Here is an 18,370-nt window from a genome sequence, read left to right as displayed (position 1 = left end):
TATGGGGTATTGTGAAGAAGAAGATGCAATACACCAGACCCAACAATTCAGAAGAGCTAAAAGCCACTATTAGAGCAACCTGGGCTATCATAACACCTGAGCAGTGCCACAGACTGATCGACTCCATGCCACGCCGCATTGCTGCAGTAATACAGGCCAAAGGAGGCCCAACTAAATACTGAGTGCTGTACATGCTCATACTTTTCATGTTCATACTTTTCAGTTGGCCAACATTTCTATAAATCCTTTGTTTTTATTGGTCTTCAGTAATATTCTAATTTTCTGATATGATGAATTTGAGATTTTCATTTGTTGTCATTTGTAATCATCAAAATTAAACAAAATAAACATCTGAAATATATGAGTTTGTATGTAATGTATGAATATAATATACAAGTTTCACTTTTTGAATGGAATTACTGAAATCAATCTACTTTTTCATGATATTCTAATTTTATGACCAGCACCTGTATTTCCACCAACTGAAGGTCTTAATGCAAACTTATAGTCCCTGTTATGGTAGGACTCTAGCCCACTGCTTCTACAACAGTTACTGTGTCTAGTTTATTTCTCATCCAACAATGAAAAAAAGAACATATTTACAATCTCCCCAGAATTTTTTTATTATTTTTTTTATATACAAAAACACCATTAGATTTCTTTTGACAACCCAGTAGAGGTCTGATTGTAATAAACGGCATTTTGAACTAAAACTGCAAAAAAAAAAAGAGAACTGAATCAGTTGCAGCACTAAGCTTTTACTGAGCAGTGTGAGAGGTCAGAGCAGCAATGTTGGCACAATTTAGAGAAATGTGCCAAAACAGTTTTTCAACTTCTTAAAGGGAATGTGATTAAATGAAATTACTAATTTCTGTTGTAGGTCTCCTTCTAAATATTACATAGCCTCTGGTCATGACATACCCTTTGTATCATTAGCTGTGTCCGCAATAATGTTTAAAACAAACAATGAGACAGAAAAGTTGACACGCGTTATGTCTGTGGAAAGGTTAGACATTCTAGTTTTCAAAGATATCAGCCATGAAGGGGTGAGGGAGAACACACCCTCTGTTCTTTCCTATCAGGTAGAGTCGGCCATGTTTGATAGACCTTTAAAAGGAACCTTGCGTTTTTAAACTGCTGTAAGATGGGAAGTATTTGCATTTACCATGCATGAATCTGTTTGACCTACTTTTACAGTTGGTGAACAGTGTATGTGGATTAGTGTGTGCGTAAGGTTAGCCTGGCTCTGCTATTGTTTATTTTTAGTAGGATCCAACTGCAGGCAGACCAGAGTCAGAAAGGCAAGGTAAGAAAATTGAAGTTCTCTCAGTTAGATCATGACAGTGGACTGACCGAAGCATACCAGAAGAATCTAAACAAATCATAACCAAGAGTTTGAATAGTGACGAAAGACTGCAAAGCATGGGAACCAAGTGAGAGGTAGTTTAAAACAGCTGTGGCAGAGTTTAAAACAGAGGAACTAAGGGAAGGCAATTAATAAACATAGATTATACACAGCACTCTCAACCACACAAAAAAAAGTGTAGAAAAAACATAAAAGACAGAATCCAAGAGTAAATGAGCTAAGCAGGAAGAAACTAAACTATATGGCAATATCCTAAAAATCTTGCAAAATAAATATATGAGAACTAAATTACGCAAGACTTAAATGGCAATAGTGAACCAAATAATATCAGACAAGCCAAAGAAAAAACAAAAACATCAATGGATCATGACATGCTATAATAAAGTTAAGATCTTAGTTCTAAAGAGATGCTGATCCTTAAAATGTTTTTCAAAAAAGAAAAAAAAAACACCTTATACTTTATCTAAGTCTCTTCATGAGCAAGCAACATAGAATGAACTCGAGAAGGCTTAAAGCCCTAATTGCATCAAAATATTGTGCCCTAAGGTACAGATTTAAGGGCTGGATATAAATTCACTGCATTATTTCTAGACTTTTATTAGTAAAAAAACAACCATTTTTACTCTATGTTGTTTCCCTTAAAAATAATGCATATCCAGTCTCTTTTGTTTGTAAAGAACAAAAAAATCGCCAAAAAAGCACATTGACATTTGTAAGTCTCACATAACATTCTGAAGGGATGGCAAAACATTGGAGCAATGTCTCTCTCCATTTGTCTCTTCAGCGTTCTTTGACATCCATCGGGTCGGTGCTCACACTGAGGCCCATTCCGGAGCTGCTAGATGCTCCTCTCAGAGAGACTTCAGTTGCAGTGCCACGAGAGCCCCAGGAGCACAGCAGTACCTCCCTGAGCAGCGGCTCCTCATCAGAATATGATGAGGCAGACTCCTGGGACTTTTTCCAGCCCTGCAGCCAGACTGAAGATGAGGAGGATGAGACAGAGGAAGAATATGATCACTTAATGGAGAGGACACAAATCTCTGAGCGGATTGCCAAATGCCGCACAGGTTCAGAGGAGGATGAGGAAGGGACTTTAGGGGAGGATGAAGAGGGAGAGATGGGAGAAAGGAGGAGTGTTATAGAGCGCAACATGAGCAGGGCATCAACAGCATCCTCAACAACAACAGACCAACAGACTCCTCACAGGGAACGACGTTTCAGCAAGGATAGTAACCGATCTTTGTATCTCTCTGATGGGGAAGAGGGTTCAGGGAGTGATTGTGGGCGCATTCCCAGAAGAAGTGTCATCCGAAGCACTTTCTACAACACCTCTCAACAGCTTTCCCCTCTGTCTGCCAGACACATGACTTTAAGGGACAGATTCCAAGCGAGGAAACAGGAAAGGGGCCGTAAACCTCTTAGGAGAAGCTTCTCGGGACGTCTCAATGAGCCTCTGATTGAATACGTAGAGGATGAACCAGAGAGCACCCGTGGGCAGAGACAAGGACCCATCCAGCCTACCATTCAGAAATCCTCTTCATTTGACAATGGAATGGGCTTTGTCCACAGCAGTCTACCCCCACACAGACGGAGCAGGTCCCTGGATGAGTATTCCCGTCGATCTCCCAGCTCATCCAGCCTTGAAAGGGCACATGAAGAAGAGGCCTTTCAGACTAAGAGGGAAGGATTCACAGATGATGAAGCAACTTGTAGAAACTTGCAAAGTATGCAGAAAGATCATCAAGTCTTAGGACGGAGAGGTTCAGTTGTTGTGATGCAGAGACCATTGAGTGGAGTGTCTGTTCCCTCAGAGTACCATGCTGGAGGCAGAAAGAGTTCTAGACTGGGTCAGGACCATACAGAGGGTGATACTTTAACCAGCTCCCAAGGGTCTCTGGCTGATTCTTTTATTTTGGAGCATGGTGGATCTGAGACCTCAAGTAGAATTGGCTCCTTTGATGAATTAAGTCATGGTAGGGTGAGAAGAACATACCAATCAGGGGAGAGTGACGAACAAGATGAACAGAGTGAGCCACTGATAACACCATCCCCTACCTTATTTCAGGAAATAAAACACAGAAGCTCCTTTCCTCAAGCACCACCACGTAATCGTACCCGGTCCAATCCCAACTTATCCACAACCTTCAGAAGCCAGCCAGAGAAACCCTTAATGCCAAGTCCGAGTCCAAGCCTCTGCTCTCTAGAGGCTCCGCAGAGGCCTCCCAGGGCCCGGGATAAGAAAGAAGGCTCTGCACTTCAAAGACATGCATCTGCTCCAGCTCTGGAAGCACAACCACAAACTGGAAAGTCCCCAAAATTGGGTCTTTTGAATATCTTCCGTAGGCAGTCCTGGACCGGCCACTCATACACCCAATTGGAGAATACGGAGCTGGGACCGACACTGGGAGAGATCATGAAGCCCAATACACCTACTATGTCTCTGAGAAAAAAGATGAGGGCTTCCGCCTCCAGTCTGACCAAGCTCTTTTCCAGGTCCTCTAGTAAGGAGGATGTTAGTAAAGGAGGTAAACTCTAATTATAAATTTATATATAATCCCAAGTTGGAGATATTGCCTGTTTGTTATACCAGGTAAATTATTTTGTTTTTTCTTTTTTAAGGACCGATTGTAAAAGGATCTGCTGCCATTCCTCAGAGTAGTGCTCTTGAAAGCCCCAAAAAGAGAAGCTCAAAGCTCTTGTCATCTTTTAAAATACCGCCGTTCAGAAAGACGAAAGGTTACAAGAACACACTCTAGATTTCAACATTTTGAACATTTAAAAACATATATATATATTAGGGAAAAGGAGATTATATTTTCTTTACCTGTTTTATTTTTCTCCATTACCCTCATGTTAGTTTGTCCCAGCAAAGCCGAGGTGCTGCAGTTAGCCGGGGGTGGCGTACTACTGGTGTGGAAGCCTGTCCAGTCTGCTGACCCTGTCACTTACTGTGTGCAGTACTGTACAGCTGGTGAGTTTCAGCAGTGATGATCATACGGTCTTGTTCAGGGATGAGAGGGAGATGAAGCGGGAGATCAACTGGCAGATTGGTATGGTGGCTGTTGTGGAGCGGGCGCTGTACCGGTCCGTTGTGGTTAAGAGAGAGCTGAGCCAAAAGGCAAAGCTCTGGATTTACTGTTCGATCTACGTTCTTACCCTCATCTATGATCATGAGCTTTGGGTTGGTGTGGTACACAGTGGTACAATCAGTTTTCATTATTTTGGTTCATATTTAACATCACTAGAGCCTTCTTTAAAACTTTGAAAAGCTGTTTTAATGGCCGTAATAGAACTTAATGATAGCATCTCTTCTGTGCATTTTTGCAGGTGGAGAGTGGAGAGTCCTGTCAGATGAGGTTGCAGAGAGCTGCTATGTGGTAAAGGACTTACCAAAAGGAGCATCATATGTGTTCAGAGTGGGCTGTATCACCAGAACAGGAGCAGGACCTTTCAGTGAAGCTTCAGCTCCCACCGTCATACCCACTTATCCTGAAGGCATGAAAACCACACCGTGTGTTATAGCTGTTGCACACTATTTTAATTATTGTCTTTGCCTGCACATACAGTACACATCCAGGGCCTGCTGTTTGGAGGGTAACAGACACTCTGCGTGTTTTTATTGTATTATTATTTTGCAGATATACGGATTCCTCTCGTTCAGACTCAGTCACTTGGACTAAAGGCCGATGGATCACAACCTCAAAGTGTAAACAGGAATTACAGCTTCCTCTCTGAGATTAACAGGTAGATGTCACTGATGGAAAATAAAAGTGGTTTCTGTTACATTTAGCAACAAAAGGACTTTTTCTGTTTAGATTTTTAACGCGGCTCAGTAGTTAAATGCCTAACGATGATCCTTGTTGAAAAAACTGGTGAGGTCCAAAGTGGAATATTAAGAGAAGGATGGAAAGCTAGAATTTTTATTTATCCCAAACTCATTAGCGAAAATAATACAATAATTTTTTGTTCTTCCCCCTAGGCAGGTTCAATTAAAGTATTGCTTTTTCTAATCCTGTTTTCCCATCTTTAGGGGTCGTTTTAGTGTAGTAACTTTGTGCAGGGATGTGGTGACAACTCAGGTGTTTGCTGCTAAGATCACTCCATACCGTGCCGAGCAGAGACAACTGGTGCTGCGGGAGTACCAGCTGCTAAGGAGGCTTCACCACCCTCACCTGGTTCAGCTGCATGCTGCTTTCATCACCCCATGCTATATGTTGTTAGTGGAGGAGTTGTGCCCTGGCAAAGAGCTACTGTACAGTCTGGCTGCAAGGTAAATGACAATGTTGATTTTGCATTTCATTTAGATACATACACTGATAAGAGACTCCTCTGCTTCTTTTCAAATTGTAGTTTAAATAATTTATTATAATTTCATTTAGAGTTTAAAAATGATCATAGTCACAAAATAAATGAATAAGAAAAAATCTATTTCCAGAAGTTTATCTCCTGTTCTGATTAGAAAGAGCTTAAATAAAGAAATTCTCTGAGGTTAAATGGAGACATATTTCATGCCCTAGAGACCTTTATGCAGAGAACAACGTTGCAGAGCTTTTGCATCAGGTTGTGAGCGCAGTGGACTACCTCCACAGTCGTCGAGTCATCCACCTGGACCTAAAGTCTGACAACATGCTGGTAGATGATGGCAACCACCTGAAGATCATTGACTTTGGCTCAGCCCAGTCCTTCATACCTGGACAGCCTTTAAGCATTGAGCACATTCACGGCTTCGCTGAAAGCAAAGGTATTAGCAATATGTTTATTTTCGCAGTATCACAAAGAAATCGTGTTTTCACAATTTTAACCATTTTCCATATAATACAATCTGAACATATTCAGTTAGGATATAATGGAAAATACGTCTCTCTGTCATCTTCAGTCTATATTGTCCTTCCTAAAGCTCCAGAAATCCTGGAGGGTCAGGGTGTGGGGCCAGAGACTGACATCTGGGCTATTGGAGTCCTGGCCTTTATCATGTAAGTTCTAAGAAAGCAAGAATAGAAAAAAAAGATTTTATTCAACCTAATTATAAGTATAAGATGAGTTAAAATTAGAACTACCGTATTTAAGCTGCAAATTTCTTTTCTCACGCTTTGAACAAGGTGGCTGATAAGAAGCTGTGATTTTTCCTAACCGCCAGAGAGGGAGGTCAAAGTTGGAAATGAAAGAAAGAGGGGCTAATTTTCATTTAGCATAAGAACATGCTAGCAGCAGGAACGAGGGAGAACAAATGTCCCGAATTCACACATTTTGAAATGTATTTACTGCATTAAAGCTGCTGAACCAATGAATAGACTGAGCTAAGGCAAAGACAAAGCCATTCTTCTTCTTTGTTCCTTACTCCAGGGATGATATGTAAAGCTCCCCCTACAGGATTGGTGGGAGACAGTTCAGTAGATATCAGCAGCTTATAGCCCAGTGCTTCTTATACATGTATGTTTCCAGTTTTTTCAAAAAATGTAGTGGGTCCGGCTTATAGTAAGGTGTGTTATATAGTCCGGAAAATACGGTACACAGATCTGATACCTGGAGACGATATCGTTCCTGATTTTGAGCAGATTTTGAGCAGATATAGGAGATCCAATCCGGTGCAATTCACATGAAAGAATTATGTGTTTCTTTTTGCTGCTTTTTATCCATAAATATAAAGTGCATTTACATCTGTGTTAATGTGTTATCGTTTTCCAACATTGTTTATACCATAGCTAAAAACTTTACTCACATAATAAGATGTATGATTCATTCACTCAACAGTTGAATCGAATCGGTATCAGATATCAGCCAATACTCTAAGCCCAGGTATCGGTGTCGGATTGGATCAGGAAAAAAATGGATAAATGTATCCCTAGTTAAATTTACATAACTACATAAGAATTAAAAATGAAAAATAATAACTGCAGTCTATAGATGGATAGATCCATGTGTAGACTCCATTGTTTAATGCCCCACAATATTTTTCCTTTTTTTCAATCTTTGTGCATTTTGAACCACAAGGCTCAGCGCTGACAGTCCCTTCCATGCCGAGCTCAGCTGGGAGCAAGACAAAAACATAAAGAAAGGAAAGATCCAGTTTGGCCGCTGCTACCCTGGTCTGTCAGAAGGAGCTTTAAACTTCATGAAGAGCAGCCTCAATAACAAATCCTGGTGAGTGAGTTAGTTGGTTACTTTATTCTACTTTATAATTGATTTTTATTTATGTTAGATGAGTGATAAGAGGACAGATTAATGTGCTAAATATCTTTGTAGGGGGAGACCCACAGCAGCCGAGTGTCTCCAGCACCCGTGGCTTCGTGCCCATCGCACTCCACACAAAGTCCGCCCATCCAAAGTGTGCTTCTCCACTGACAAGCTCAGAGCTTACCTCAAGCAGAAAGAGGAGAAACGAGACCAAGTGTGCACAAAGCATCAGGGTCCGTTCTTCTAGTGTGGTTAGAAAATCCACAAAACCCCGATCAGTGTTTTGAACAAAAATTATGGCTAAAAGTTTTTCAAGTTTCCCTTTTTTCTGCTAAATCAAGTCTAACTTAGCATCATAAAATGATATACCCTGACTTTAAATATGTCTTAACGAGTCTGTTTGGAAAAATCAATTTTGAGGAATATTTATCAGAGATTATTATCGATGCACGAGTTATACGGTTTCGGTTTTGCTGTAAAGTGATTCGCTGTGATCCTCGTCTAAAGTGTCAAATGGATCCACATGCTTGGTCTTACATTTGAAACCTTTTTTGCAATTTTTAGTGAACAGTAATATTTCAGAAGTATGTTCCAAACTTCATAACTCAAAGTTTGCAATGAGGAAATAGTTGATAGTTAAACTATGTTATATGGATGACCTCCTATTTTGAAGTGAATGGAAAAAAATAAAAAAATAAAAAATGACACCAAAAGAACTCTGTTGATGTCATCAACTTTCTCATCTTTTTATTTATCTATGTTTCTATACAGACATATAATATTAAACATAATTGGGAATCTACAAGATACTTTGTTTATTTGACAAATAGTTTTATTCTTCTAATATTTGTGCCAAAATAAAATGTGGGTGAAATCTGTTTTCAAAGGGTTCCTATGCAGTTTTTGAGTTTCTCATCCATCAATCCTGCCATCCATCCATCTATCCATCCATCCATCCATCCATCCATCCATCCATCCATCCATCCATCCATCCATCCTTTCTTACTTGCTGTGTTTCTGTGGGTCAGATAATTCCAAGCCTAACAATATTAGAAAAATCTCCTATAAATAATTTTGAGGATTTCTATTTATGCTTCAGAACTTCTTAGGAAGCAAAAAGAACCCATAACTTCTAATTTATGGAAAACTATTTGCAAACCCAGATTTGCTAAAGGAAATAAGTGCCAAAGGTGTTTAATAGAGGCCAGAAGAAAAGTGTCACATTTAATAGATTTCAAATATTAAAACATATAGATCACATATTTGTTTTCTCTAACTAGAACACAAAGTCTCATTTAGAAATAAAAACTTTTCACTCAAGACACCAGCATTTCATGGCCTGTATGGAAAATGCAAAGGTGCAAGAGACATAAATAGAAAGAAGAAGCTTTTTTTTTTCTCTGATCTCTTGAACTGTGTTCAATCTCTGGTTGAGTTACTCTGATCAGAGTCACAAGTAGCAAAACAACTGGGTGATTGGTTTTGGTTCATTTGGTCTCCTGAACCTTGTTGATTTCCTGTTGAGAGAGAAATGTTTTGATATTTAAAGTTAATTTAACAGAAACAGATCAAATTATTGTTTAAGGGCTTACATACCTCTTTAAGGATTTCTTTCAGCTCCTCGTAGGCCTTCTCTAGGTCATCATTGATGATAACAATGTCAAACACTCCAGCCTCCTTACCTAGAAGTTATTGATAAATCTTAAGTATTTTTATTTTTACTTTAGGGCTTTTTATCAGAATTGTGGGGAAACTCACTAAGCTCCATATCAATTCGTGCAGCCTCAAGACGTTTCTGTAAACTCTCCTCTGTCTCCGTATGCCTATCTCTCAGACGTTTTTCCTGAAATAACACATAATTACATCATCTTCATCATAAAACTGTTCCATGAACCATTTAAAACCCTACTTATTGCAATTAAGCTTTTCACAAGTGAGAGTTTGACCAAAGAATAACATATGAAATGATTAACCAGGATTTCCATGGATGGAGGCTGGATGGAGATGTAGATGGGGTTCAGGTCAGTTTCTTTGATCCGCTTCACGCCCTGGATATCCACATCAAGGATGCAGATCAGGTTCTTAGCTCGTACATCTTCCACAGCAGCCTTACTGAAAACAGAAATCCCAACAGGGACAGAAGTAGATCAAGTGAGTACAAACAGAGAGGTTTTTATTGTTTGTTTTTTTCTAAATGGGTTTTGAACATGTATTCATGCTTTTGCCGTTTGCAAGCATAAGGAAAGAGGTAAGAGGATCTTTGCATTGATCTAAGCTTCGTGACAGAATGTTATCTTCAGAATAAGAGGGAGAGATTAAATGTGACTCATAAGATGCTAAGCTGCTGTGATGCTCTTTTTAAGTTACAGGTTAAAGCACCATATGTCACCAAGTCAATAAATAACCCTGCTGAAAAAGTCAGGGGACCTTTTCTGCAAGGTGACTGTAATGTGGTCAACTTTGTTTTGTTGTTGTTATTTTATCTTATAAGAAAAAATAAAAAACAAATCAGGAAAAGACCTTGAAAAAAAAAAAAAAAACATTAAGGATTATGAACTTATATTTTTGAAAAGTTCTTGAAATACATCCTTTTTTTTTTTACAACACTTTCCTGGTTTTCCAGCTGGATGGGTCTGAATTTAGCTCCACTAGTCTTTCCTGGTCTTGGTGAAGTGGTGATTGCCTCTGTAGTCCCATTATGACCAGCGACATCAGGCACGTGTTGCCACCTTATGACATCCACAGGAATTAAAGCTGTCTGGATTCTGCACAACACTCCAGACTTCCTTCCCCATCCTGGGAAGTTCTTACTATTAGTTGCTAAAAAGGGATTTGGATTGAGCCAATCTTTCACATGTTTGCTACTGGCTACTTTCATCAATGACCTGTTGACGGGTTCTGAGAAGATTGTTTTAATGCAGTGTTTAAATAGTAGGTTTTTGATTAACAGATCTTCCCATCTGAGCTGCAGATATTTGCAGATTCTCCAGAGTTCCCCTGGTCCTTATAGTTGCCCTTCTTTAAAACGCTACCAGTGCCTGATCTGTCAGTTTGGATAGATGATGGTAGCTTTACAGTTGTCACAATTTTTTATTTTAATAATTCTTGATTGAACACTGCACTGTCAAATTTAAGATCCCGAGATATTGTGTTATATGCTAACTGCTTTAAACTTGTTCCCACTTTATTCTAACCTGTCTGTGTTATTTTTGGTATTCATGACAATGTGTTATCTCTAACACTCTCTAAATAAATGTTTTGGACCACTGCTAAAAAAAAAAAACCAACCCTATAATTTTAGTGTAACACTGTTCTTACTAGTCAATACCATTCAATGAAATGACAGAGAAAGAACTATTCCTTGTGGGACATAAAATTATGGAGAGCTTTACCTCCACCACTTACTGCCGTACACATTCAATCAGTTGGCTGAAGGAAGGCTCTTTCGTTTTCCCCTCACTTACAAAATAATATATACAGAGCTGGGGTTGACTTTATATTTTTTTATGCTTATAACTAGCTTGTTATGTTTGCATCATAGGGGTGTCGGGGGTGGGGCGTGTCAATCTGGATAAATAGTAAAGGTTTTCAAAGCTAAGTAAATATATGCTTAATTAAATATATTACCTTGTCCCATACATGTTGCCAGAAAACTCTGCATTCTCAATGAACTCTCCATTGTCGATACCCTCCTGCATGGCCTCTCTTGTCGTGAAGTGATAGTCTGAAAGATGCATCATTCGATATGATTCTAGAAAACTGTAATAATAATCAGACTATAGATGAAGACATAACAAAATATGAACCAAAGCAAACCCCTTTGTCTCTTCTCTGCACAAAGCATCAAAATATGAACTAAAATGGCTATGATGGAATACCATCCAAGGACAGCAACAAGCAAGCTGGAAACAATGAGAATAGTTTAGATTTGGGCCTGATATAAATGCATAAAATATTTTGTCCCAAAGTCAACCTTTTTCCGATCTTACTCAAACGGCTGAATTTGGTATTAGTTAAACCCTTTTTATTATGACACAGAACAACAGAGGTAATGCAACACAATGAATAAAAGACTTTAAGGAGTTGAAATAAACATGTTTTAGGGATGCTAAAAGGATTATGAATTTCTCAGCTACAGTGGAGGATGGTACCATTTTATGGGAGATTGGAAATGGAAATCACTACAGAGGCATCACAGGGGGCTATTTTCAAAAGCTTTTTACTCCAAAGTGCAAACTGGCTCATATTGATACCCGTGCATATTGGTTTAGTTTATTTAGCTCATAACTGATATGAACCCTAATAGACCAAATGATGGCATGCCAGGGTGATGAAAGTAACCCCCGTTCATCTGCCTTAAAAAGCTGTGATAAGGAATCACAGTGATAAAGATCACCTTTATCTGGTGGTTCTGATTCATTTGGACACGAAAATGAGGTTTCAGAGGAAAAGATGGCTGCTACAGGAAGTAATGTAGCCCCCAGAAGCATAGGGAGTTTGTTCAGCCCTATGGAGAGAGCAAAAAAAAGGTACAGAAAAAGTTTATCCCTATATATGAAGGGGATTATACAAGATAACAAAAACTAATGTGCAGTTCACTTGGGAGTAAGAAGTGTTGCAGTGCTGTTGAGAAAGGGCGGGAAATAAAAGGGATATCCACCTGTGTTACAATTGCAGGGGTTCAAATTCAAGTTAATATCAATTGCAGAATTTTCACATAGCAAAGTGATTCTAAAATGTTAAAGGGCTGAAAAACCAGACTCACAAGCTGACTGGGCATAGGCTGGAAACTGGTTTTAAGGTACACCTGTGAATTCGAGCCACAAAATTCCTTCATCAAGCTCTTTCTGCAGTTAGAAGTCTATGTAATTAGAAAGTGGAAAAGCAAAGCAACCAATAAAGTTTACTGTTGCTTCATTAAGCACAGAGTACCAGATCATCCTTCCCCCATGTACTATCGGTCAGCTGGCTGAAAAATCTACACCTATCCAATTCTGATGAGATCAATTTTATTATTTTATCACTTTCTACTAAATCTAAAGGTTTAAAAAACAAAGATGTCAATATCTTTGAAACAGCTTGGGGAAGCCCTGGGTAATGGTGCTATGACTCTGAAAGCTTCTCATCTGGATTAACTGAGGTATACCTGTTAATGTATAATAAACAAATCTAATTTGGTTCAACCAATTCTGTCTGGAGGAATCAGCTATAATTTCTACCAAATAACATGTAAACATATGCAAACTTCTGAACATGAAGAAAACTAAGCAAAACTATTGAAAATATTTATCTCTCAATAGATGAATATAAATATAAATAGATGATAAATAGATGAATATAAAGAGAAATTATCTTAATCCTCATGGACATAAAACCCACAGTCTGTAGACAGTGGTGAAAATTTTTTTATGTGCCACTGTTTGCATATATCTGTTTCCTGTAATTGATCAAATCAATATGTTTTATGATTTTGATATGAGAGGAATATAATTAACTCTTTTTGCTTTTAATCAAATCACTTTTATCATGTAGAACATGTATGTTTGCACATGTTTATTTGTCCAGTTCTGTGATACTGTGATACTTCTTTAGCTAATGATAATGAGAATCTAACACCAGCCCATGTCTAATGCAGTCCTTACAAAGAATTTCACCTAAAAAAGCCATCATGCAGCCAGCTCTGTACCTTTGCCATCTTCCTCCCCTGGTCGAGGGTTTCTTGTCGTGTCTGAGAAAAGGAGGCCACCGTTAAACACACTTACAGGTCATCAACCCGATGCTGCATAATCATCAGTCTAATAACAGAATCAGGGGAACTAGACTGTCTGTACCATTTCCTCCTTTTAGATCATGCTTTGGAAGCTAATCACTAGTTGGCAAGCATACATACGTGACACGCTGAATCCAAACACCCCCTCATGATCCTTCATCAGCTTCTTCAGCAGAGTGCTCTTCCCTGCTCCGGAGGGGCCGCTCAACACCACGGGTCTTGGTCCCGACATTGTTCCTAAGACACACACAGAGTTCAGGACCAGCAAACAGCGTCTGTGGGAACTATTATACCTATCTCTGGTGAAAAATATAAATAGAAAGCCATGCTTTGGGGTTGTATAAGCTATTTCTCCTCAGCACTGAAGCTCAGCAGCTATCCTGTTAGCTGTCCTGAAGTGCACTGAGGTTAATCCTATGATCCACTGCACTGTCAGGTGGAGCATTTCGCACAGAAGGTTAAAACATGTTGCTGCTCTGATAATGTGCTGCTTTTGATCCCTAATGACAATTACTGGGCAAGAAGAAATGCTTCTTTATCAAGCAATTACTCTATGTCCTAACATGTGGCCTGTAAGGCGGCAAGAAGCTCAGGGGGTAAATCAGCAGTGGCTGTTAACGAAGTCATGATGGGTCAGTCAGCGGGATTAATTAGATCTGGGACAGGTGGCCTATTTACCTGCTGCCACAAAGACAGGACACTGTTTCAGGCACAACAAATCAATTAATGCTCAAATTAATTGATACAGGAGACTGTTCCTGTGAAATTATATTTTTATCCAGAAATACCTCCATAACTTTTATTAGTTATTATTGTTGGAGTATTTTTTAACATTTGCTGCTTACATGCACTTTCAAACCATTATGATAATTGTGCAGTAATGGTTCTAATGTTCAAAACTTTTTTTTCCTTACTTGCTATAAATCTACATGTAAATTTCTCCACCATGAGACAATATAGTTTATTCTAATCTATTAATGTTTGTTTCTGATGAGATTATTGTGATACCTATTGCTGTGTGATACCTAATCAGTAGATTAATACTTTTCTTTACAGAATAATAAAATATTATCTAACTGGTTAACAGCTTAAACGGTAAAATGTTCCTTTTAACCAACTCTAAAAATGTTCATGCTGTGTACAGTAAATCACAGAAAAATCTTTGTTTTATTGGGCTTATCCTGAAAAATCTTGAACTTTAATCATTTCATCAGCCAGCAAAGACTAAATATCAAGTAGCAGCCATGATTTTGTATCTGTACAAAGCAGCATTTCTGCATATTATTCTGTGCAATAAACTACAATTGTTACAATTTACTTTTTATTTTTCAATTTCCTGTTGAGAGAGATCTGTCTTACCTTGTCTGTCTTTGCAGGAAACGTGAGGTATCCAGAGACGTTTAGAAATAAGCAATTCTTAAGCCTGCCATCTTAATGGACTGTGTGCAATCTCAGTGCCTGTGTGTGTGACACACTGAAGCAGCTGTCAGTCTGAATTACCACCACCTCCATTTAGCTCAGTGACCAATCACATGTAAGCTCTCTGGATTGGTCTTTTTGAATAAGATAGGCTAATCTTTATATTTTTTTCTGTACTGTGGTGATGAAGGCCTATTGATTTGACTAATGCAGAGCATGCTTTTGGTAAAGTTAAACAGCACAGAGAAAGCAGGAACTCTGGTGAAGTTTAACTTGATTCAGTACACTGGGCAAACCTCGCCACGCATCACTCCAATTCTACTGTAAGACAGACTGATGGAGGAGAAATGAGAAGAGTAGTGGGTAAGAATTTAACTATAACAGCAGGTATGCAATGTGACATGGAGTATACTTGGTGGGGTTTGAGTGTGTGTTTTCACAAAATATGCAGTGCCTTGCAAAATATTAATACTTGCTGAAGTTTTTACATGTAGTCTCCTTATAAGCAAATTTTGTCATGATCTAGGCACTGATGACTGGCTTAATTACTAACTCCATTCACTTGTCTAACTCTGCCCATTTTCTCATTATTACCTCTCATCCAATCCACCTGCTCCAACCTCTGTTTAAAGTACTTGCATCTAGTCATCAACTCCAGATTATTCTTGTTCTCTCTAGCCACTGGTGAGAGTGTTTTTAGAGTTCCTTGGTGTTTCTGATTTCCTGATCCTGATGTGTTCTGCCTCTCAACCACTGAGCCTGCCTGTTCCTGTCTGAACGGTTTGCCTGAATTGTCCTTGGACTTCTGGATCTCTGAGCCTGTCTGTTTCTGTTCTGATCTGTTGCCTGACCTGGTTTCGGACACCTGGACCTCTGACCTTGCCTTCTTCCTGTTCTGTTTTCCTGACCTGTCTTCAGACTCCTGCATATTCTCTGACGCTGCATCATCTGTGACACTCTGGGCAGCCTACGCCTTATGTTGTTGTCAGCCCATCAGCTGAATCCTGCCTCGTTCTCTGGCTATGGACTGAACTTCTAAACCAGGTTAGTGAATCACGCTCATAATCTTTCTCTGTTAGATTTAGGTGGTCACTAACCTGTGTTTCACTCCTGCAGAGGCTCCAGCCTTGGACACCATAGCCGCTGCAACTGCAGATATGCAGTCTTTGTTTTAACTAAATGCTTATTGAGCAATGCCGCTGTCTGTCTGGCCTTGAATACTGGGTCCTTTGTTCTGAGTCTTGACACATAATTTGAATGTGTTTGGACTTTATGAGATAGACCAAACAACAAAGCGTCTCATGGTGAAGTGTAATGGTCTAGCAAAATTTGATCTTCCTTTATATTCAGACTGAGTCAAAGTTTGATAGTATCAACATTTGCTGTAGTCTCTAACAGCTGAGCATCTGCTTTGAAGACCAAAATATTTATTGTTTTTTCTTTGAAAAATCTTTCTGATTTAGTCAGGCTAAGTGGAAGCAGTCTGTCAACAGCAAGCTTTTAAGTGTGGCCATAAATGTGGGTATTTTTTTAATTAATAATTCATCTATAAAGCACAAAATCACACATTATGTTTTCAAAGTTGATTCCATCAAATCATAAACACAGATTTGTTACAAACTTTTCTGTTAAAGGCATATCAGCATACTTACTGAGTCACTTAACAGGAGGAATCACTCCTCCTAAAGCCCGGTCACACCTTGACGATTTATACAGCATATGCCTGACATAAGGAAAATCTGGCAAAAATGCTGGCATACGTTGGATTAGTTATGGGTACCTTTTGTACAAGTTAAGAGCACACCGAAGCACACTGAAACAAGCTGGCACACGTCCACATACAGAAAGTACATTGAGAAATTTTGAGCATGCTTACAGTATGAGCATATGCCAGCATATCTGATCATTGACATAAGTTAAGTGTAGGTTACTTATAAGTGGTGTGGTCTAGCTTATCAAAAACCTATGAGGAACTTGTGCATAACTTTTGCGTAACTTATCAAGAAAATATTTCCAACGTATATGTCATGATCTGGCCTGTTTGCTCTCCCTTAATTAGTAATTCCTCTCACCTGCCCTCTTCCTTCCCTGCCTCAATCATAATTTATTCCTCTCACCTGTTTCCTCTGGTTTATATTCAGTTCAGCCTGAGCATTCAGTGCCAGATCATTGCTTGTCTTTTTGTTAGTCTGTCCAGTTTTATTTGGTTAATGTCCTGGATCCTAGCTGCCAGTGGAAGGAGGGTTTTAGTGTTTGTCTCGTCTCCTGATTGTCCACTGTTCCTCCCCCACGGAGTCCTCTGGGTTTTTGGCTCATTATGGGGGGAGGTTCAGTTTTTATCAAAGTAAGCCTGGCTCCAGGGTGGAGACCAGTTTAAAGTCCAGCTTCAAGTTCCGGTTCCTACGTCCTGTCTCGGCTACCCTCTTCCACTGTGCCTGCTCATCTGCACCTGATCCTGTCTGCTCCTGTGCGTGACCACCTGGTCATGCTTCTGGTCCCAGTCTGACTCTGAACCCTCCTGGAAGTCTGGATCCTGCCACCTGTTCTGTTCCTGTCTGATCTGGATCCTGCCTGTTCTGTCTGTTCCTGTCTTTTCTGGATCCCTCACCAGGATCAGCTTCCAGCATGACCTCTGGGACTGCAGCACTGGGGACACTCGTGGTCTGGACTGTTAAACCAGGTAAGTGACCAACCCAGATAATCATATATCAGTTTATCGTGGTCACTTACCTGTGTTTCCTCCCCTAGAGTGTCTGAGATTGGGCGGTGCCCCCCCCCCCCCCTCACTTGTTCCAGATGACCGCTGAATGTGTTTCTAACACAACATCACGGTCATTGAGTTTACTCTCTCCATAAGGGTCTTCTGAGCTGCTCTTAGTCTGACCCGTCACCTAGGACCGTTTTGCCATGGGAGACCCTACCAGGGGCATGATGTCCCCAGACAACATAGCTCCTAGGATCATACAGGCCCTCAAACAACCCCACCATGTTTAGGTGACAGCTCGCAGGGTGATATCTAGAACCTGTTGGTGTAATTAGATGACTTCTAGAGCCAGTTAAAGTGGGTTTAATTTTAAGATCGCAAAGTGAAAGGGGTTATAAGTTTTTCTTAAAAAAAGCTTAATTTTTTTTTTTCACAAGCAGCTCTCATGCTATATCTAAACACTTCCAAGGCACAGTTGAAACAACCTATATATGAGTCCCAGTGAAAAAAAAAGATGCACTTCAAAACTTTTTTGAGGTTTAAGCAAAACAAGTCACGCTTGAAGCCATGAACTAACAATCTTGTCCTATCATTCCTTATAGGAATGATAGGACAGAGAAAATATTGTTGAGAAAATCTTTTGCCGTTTACTCAACACTCAAAAGCTTAGGTGTTAAGCTACGATTGGTCTTTCACCACAAAGGCTCAAAATAGCAAAGGTTTAATGTTCCTCCCCTCCAGATGAGCTGCATTAGGCTCTGTCCAGCTAATCCTGAATGACCCACTTCTTAAAGGACAACCACACCCAATCCAGTCATCCTAACAAGAGGTTACTAACAAAGATTAGAAAACCTGCCTTCCTTCACATCCACTATCCATATGTTTACGAGACAAAATATGTTTTGAACCCAAAATAACTGTTAGACAATTTAATGTG

General features: G+C 39.5%; 2 protein-coding genes across 4 annotated transcripts in view; one reads left to right on the top strand and one right to left on the bottom strand.

Annotated features, from left to right (window-relative positions):
- obscna (obscurin, cytoskeletal calmodulin and titin-interacting RhoGEF a) overlaps positions 1–8,418 on the top strand; it is a 69,491-nt gene extending 61,073 nt beyond the window's left edge. The window contains exons 74-83 of the mRNA XM_038272234.1: positions 2,151–3,891; positions 3,986–4,102; positions 4,224–4,337; positions 4,694–4,861; positions 5,005–5,110; positions 5,397–5,636; positions 5,884–6,107; positions 6,243–6,339; positions 7,358–7,507; positions 7,610–8,418. Of these exons, the coding sequence (XP_038128162.1) occupies positions 2,151–3,891; positions 3,986–4,102; positions 4,224–4,337; positions 4,694–4,861; positions 5,005–5,110; positions 5,397–5,636; positions 5,884–6,107; positions 6,243–6,339; positions 7,358–7,507; positions 7,610–7,787 (3,135 nt within the window). The 3' untranslated portion in view covers positions 7,788–8,418. The remainder of the gene's footprint in view (positions 1–2,150; positions 3,892–3,985; positions 4,103–4,223; positions 4,338–4,693; positions 4,862–5,004; positions 5,111–5,396; positions 5,637–5,883; positions 6,108–6,242; positions 6,340–7,357; positions 7,508–7,609) is intronic.
- On the bottom strand, positions 8,266–18,199 carry guk1b (guanylate kinase 1b). Of its 3 annotated transcripts, none has more exons than XM_038272232.1 (9): positions 18,089–18,199; positions 13,431–13,547; positions 13,227–13,268; positions 11,937–12,047; positions 11,168–11,264; positions 9,514–9,652; positions 9,299–9,383; positions 9,137–9,222; positions 8,266–9,057 (listed from the first exon to the last, which is right to left on the bottom strand). In XM_038272232.1, the coding sequence occupies exons 2-9, from the start codon at positions 13,540–13,542 to the stop codon at positions 9,028–9,030; spliced, it is 702 nt and encodes a 233-aa protein (XP_038128160.1). In that variant the 5' UTR covers positions 13,543–13,547; positions 18,089–18,199; the 3' UTR covers positions 8,266–9,027. The 3 variants fall into 3 exon arrangements, with proteins under 3 accessions (XP_038128160.1, XP_038128159.1, XP_038128161.1); XM_038272231.1 differs by lacking the exon at positions 18,089–18,199 and adding an exon at positions 14,670–14,825; XM_038272233.1 differs by lacking the exons at positions 11,937–12,047; positions 18,089–18,199 and adding an exon at positions 14,670–14,825.
- Between the last annotated feature and the right edge of the window lie 171 nt (positions 18,200–18,370).

The sequence above is a fragment of the Cyprinodon tularosa genome, unplaced genomic scaffold (genome assembly GCF_016077235.1).
Source record: "Cyprinodon tularosa strain WSP-4 unplaced genomic scaffold, ASM1607723v1 ctg82, whole genome shotgun sequence".
NCBI classification, from domain to species: Eukaryota; Metazoa; Chordata; class Actinopteri; order Cyprinodontiformes; family Cyprinodontidae; genus Cyprinodon; species Cyprinodon tularosa.
Note: the sequence above shows the minus strand (reverse complement) of the source record. Positions and strands in the feature narration are given on the sequence as shown.

Bases quoted from the DNA above. Each gene is read 5' to 3' on its own strand.
- guk1b (XM_038272232.1), bottom strand. From the start codon at position 13,542: ATGTCGGGACCAAGACCCGTGGTGTTGAGCGGCCCCTCCGGAGCAGGG. The intron at 9,653-11,167 runs GTAATATATTTA...TTCTGTTTTCAG, and splicing joins GGCAACATGTATGGGACAAG to TAAGGCTGCTGTGGAAGATG. The intron at 9,223-9,298 runs GTGAGTTTCCCC...AATAACTTCTAG, and splicing joins ACGAATTGATATGGAGCTTA to GTAAGGAGGCTGGAGTGTTT.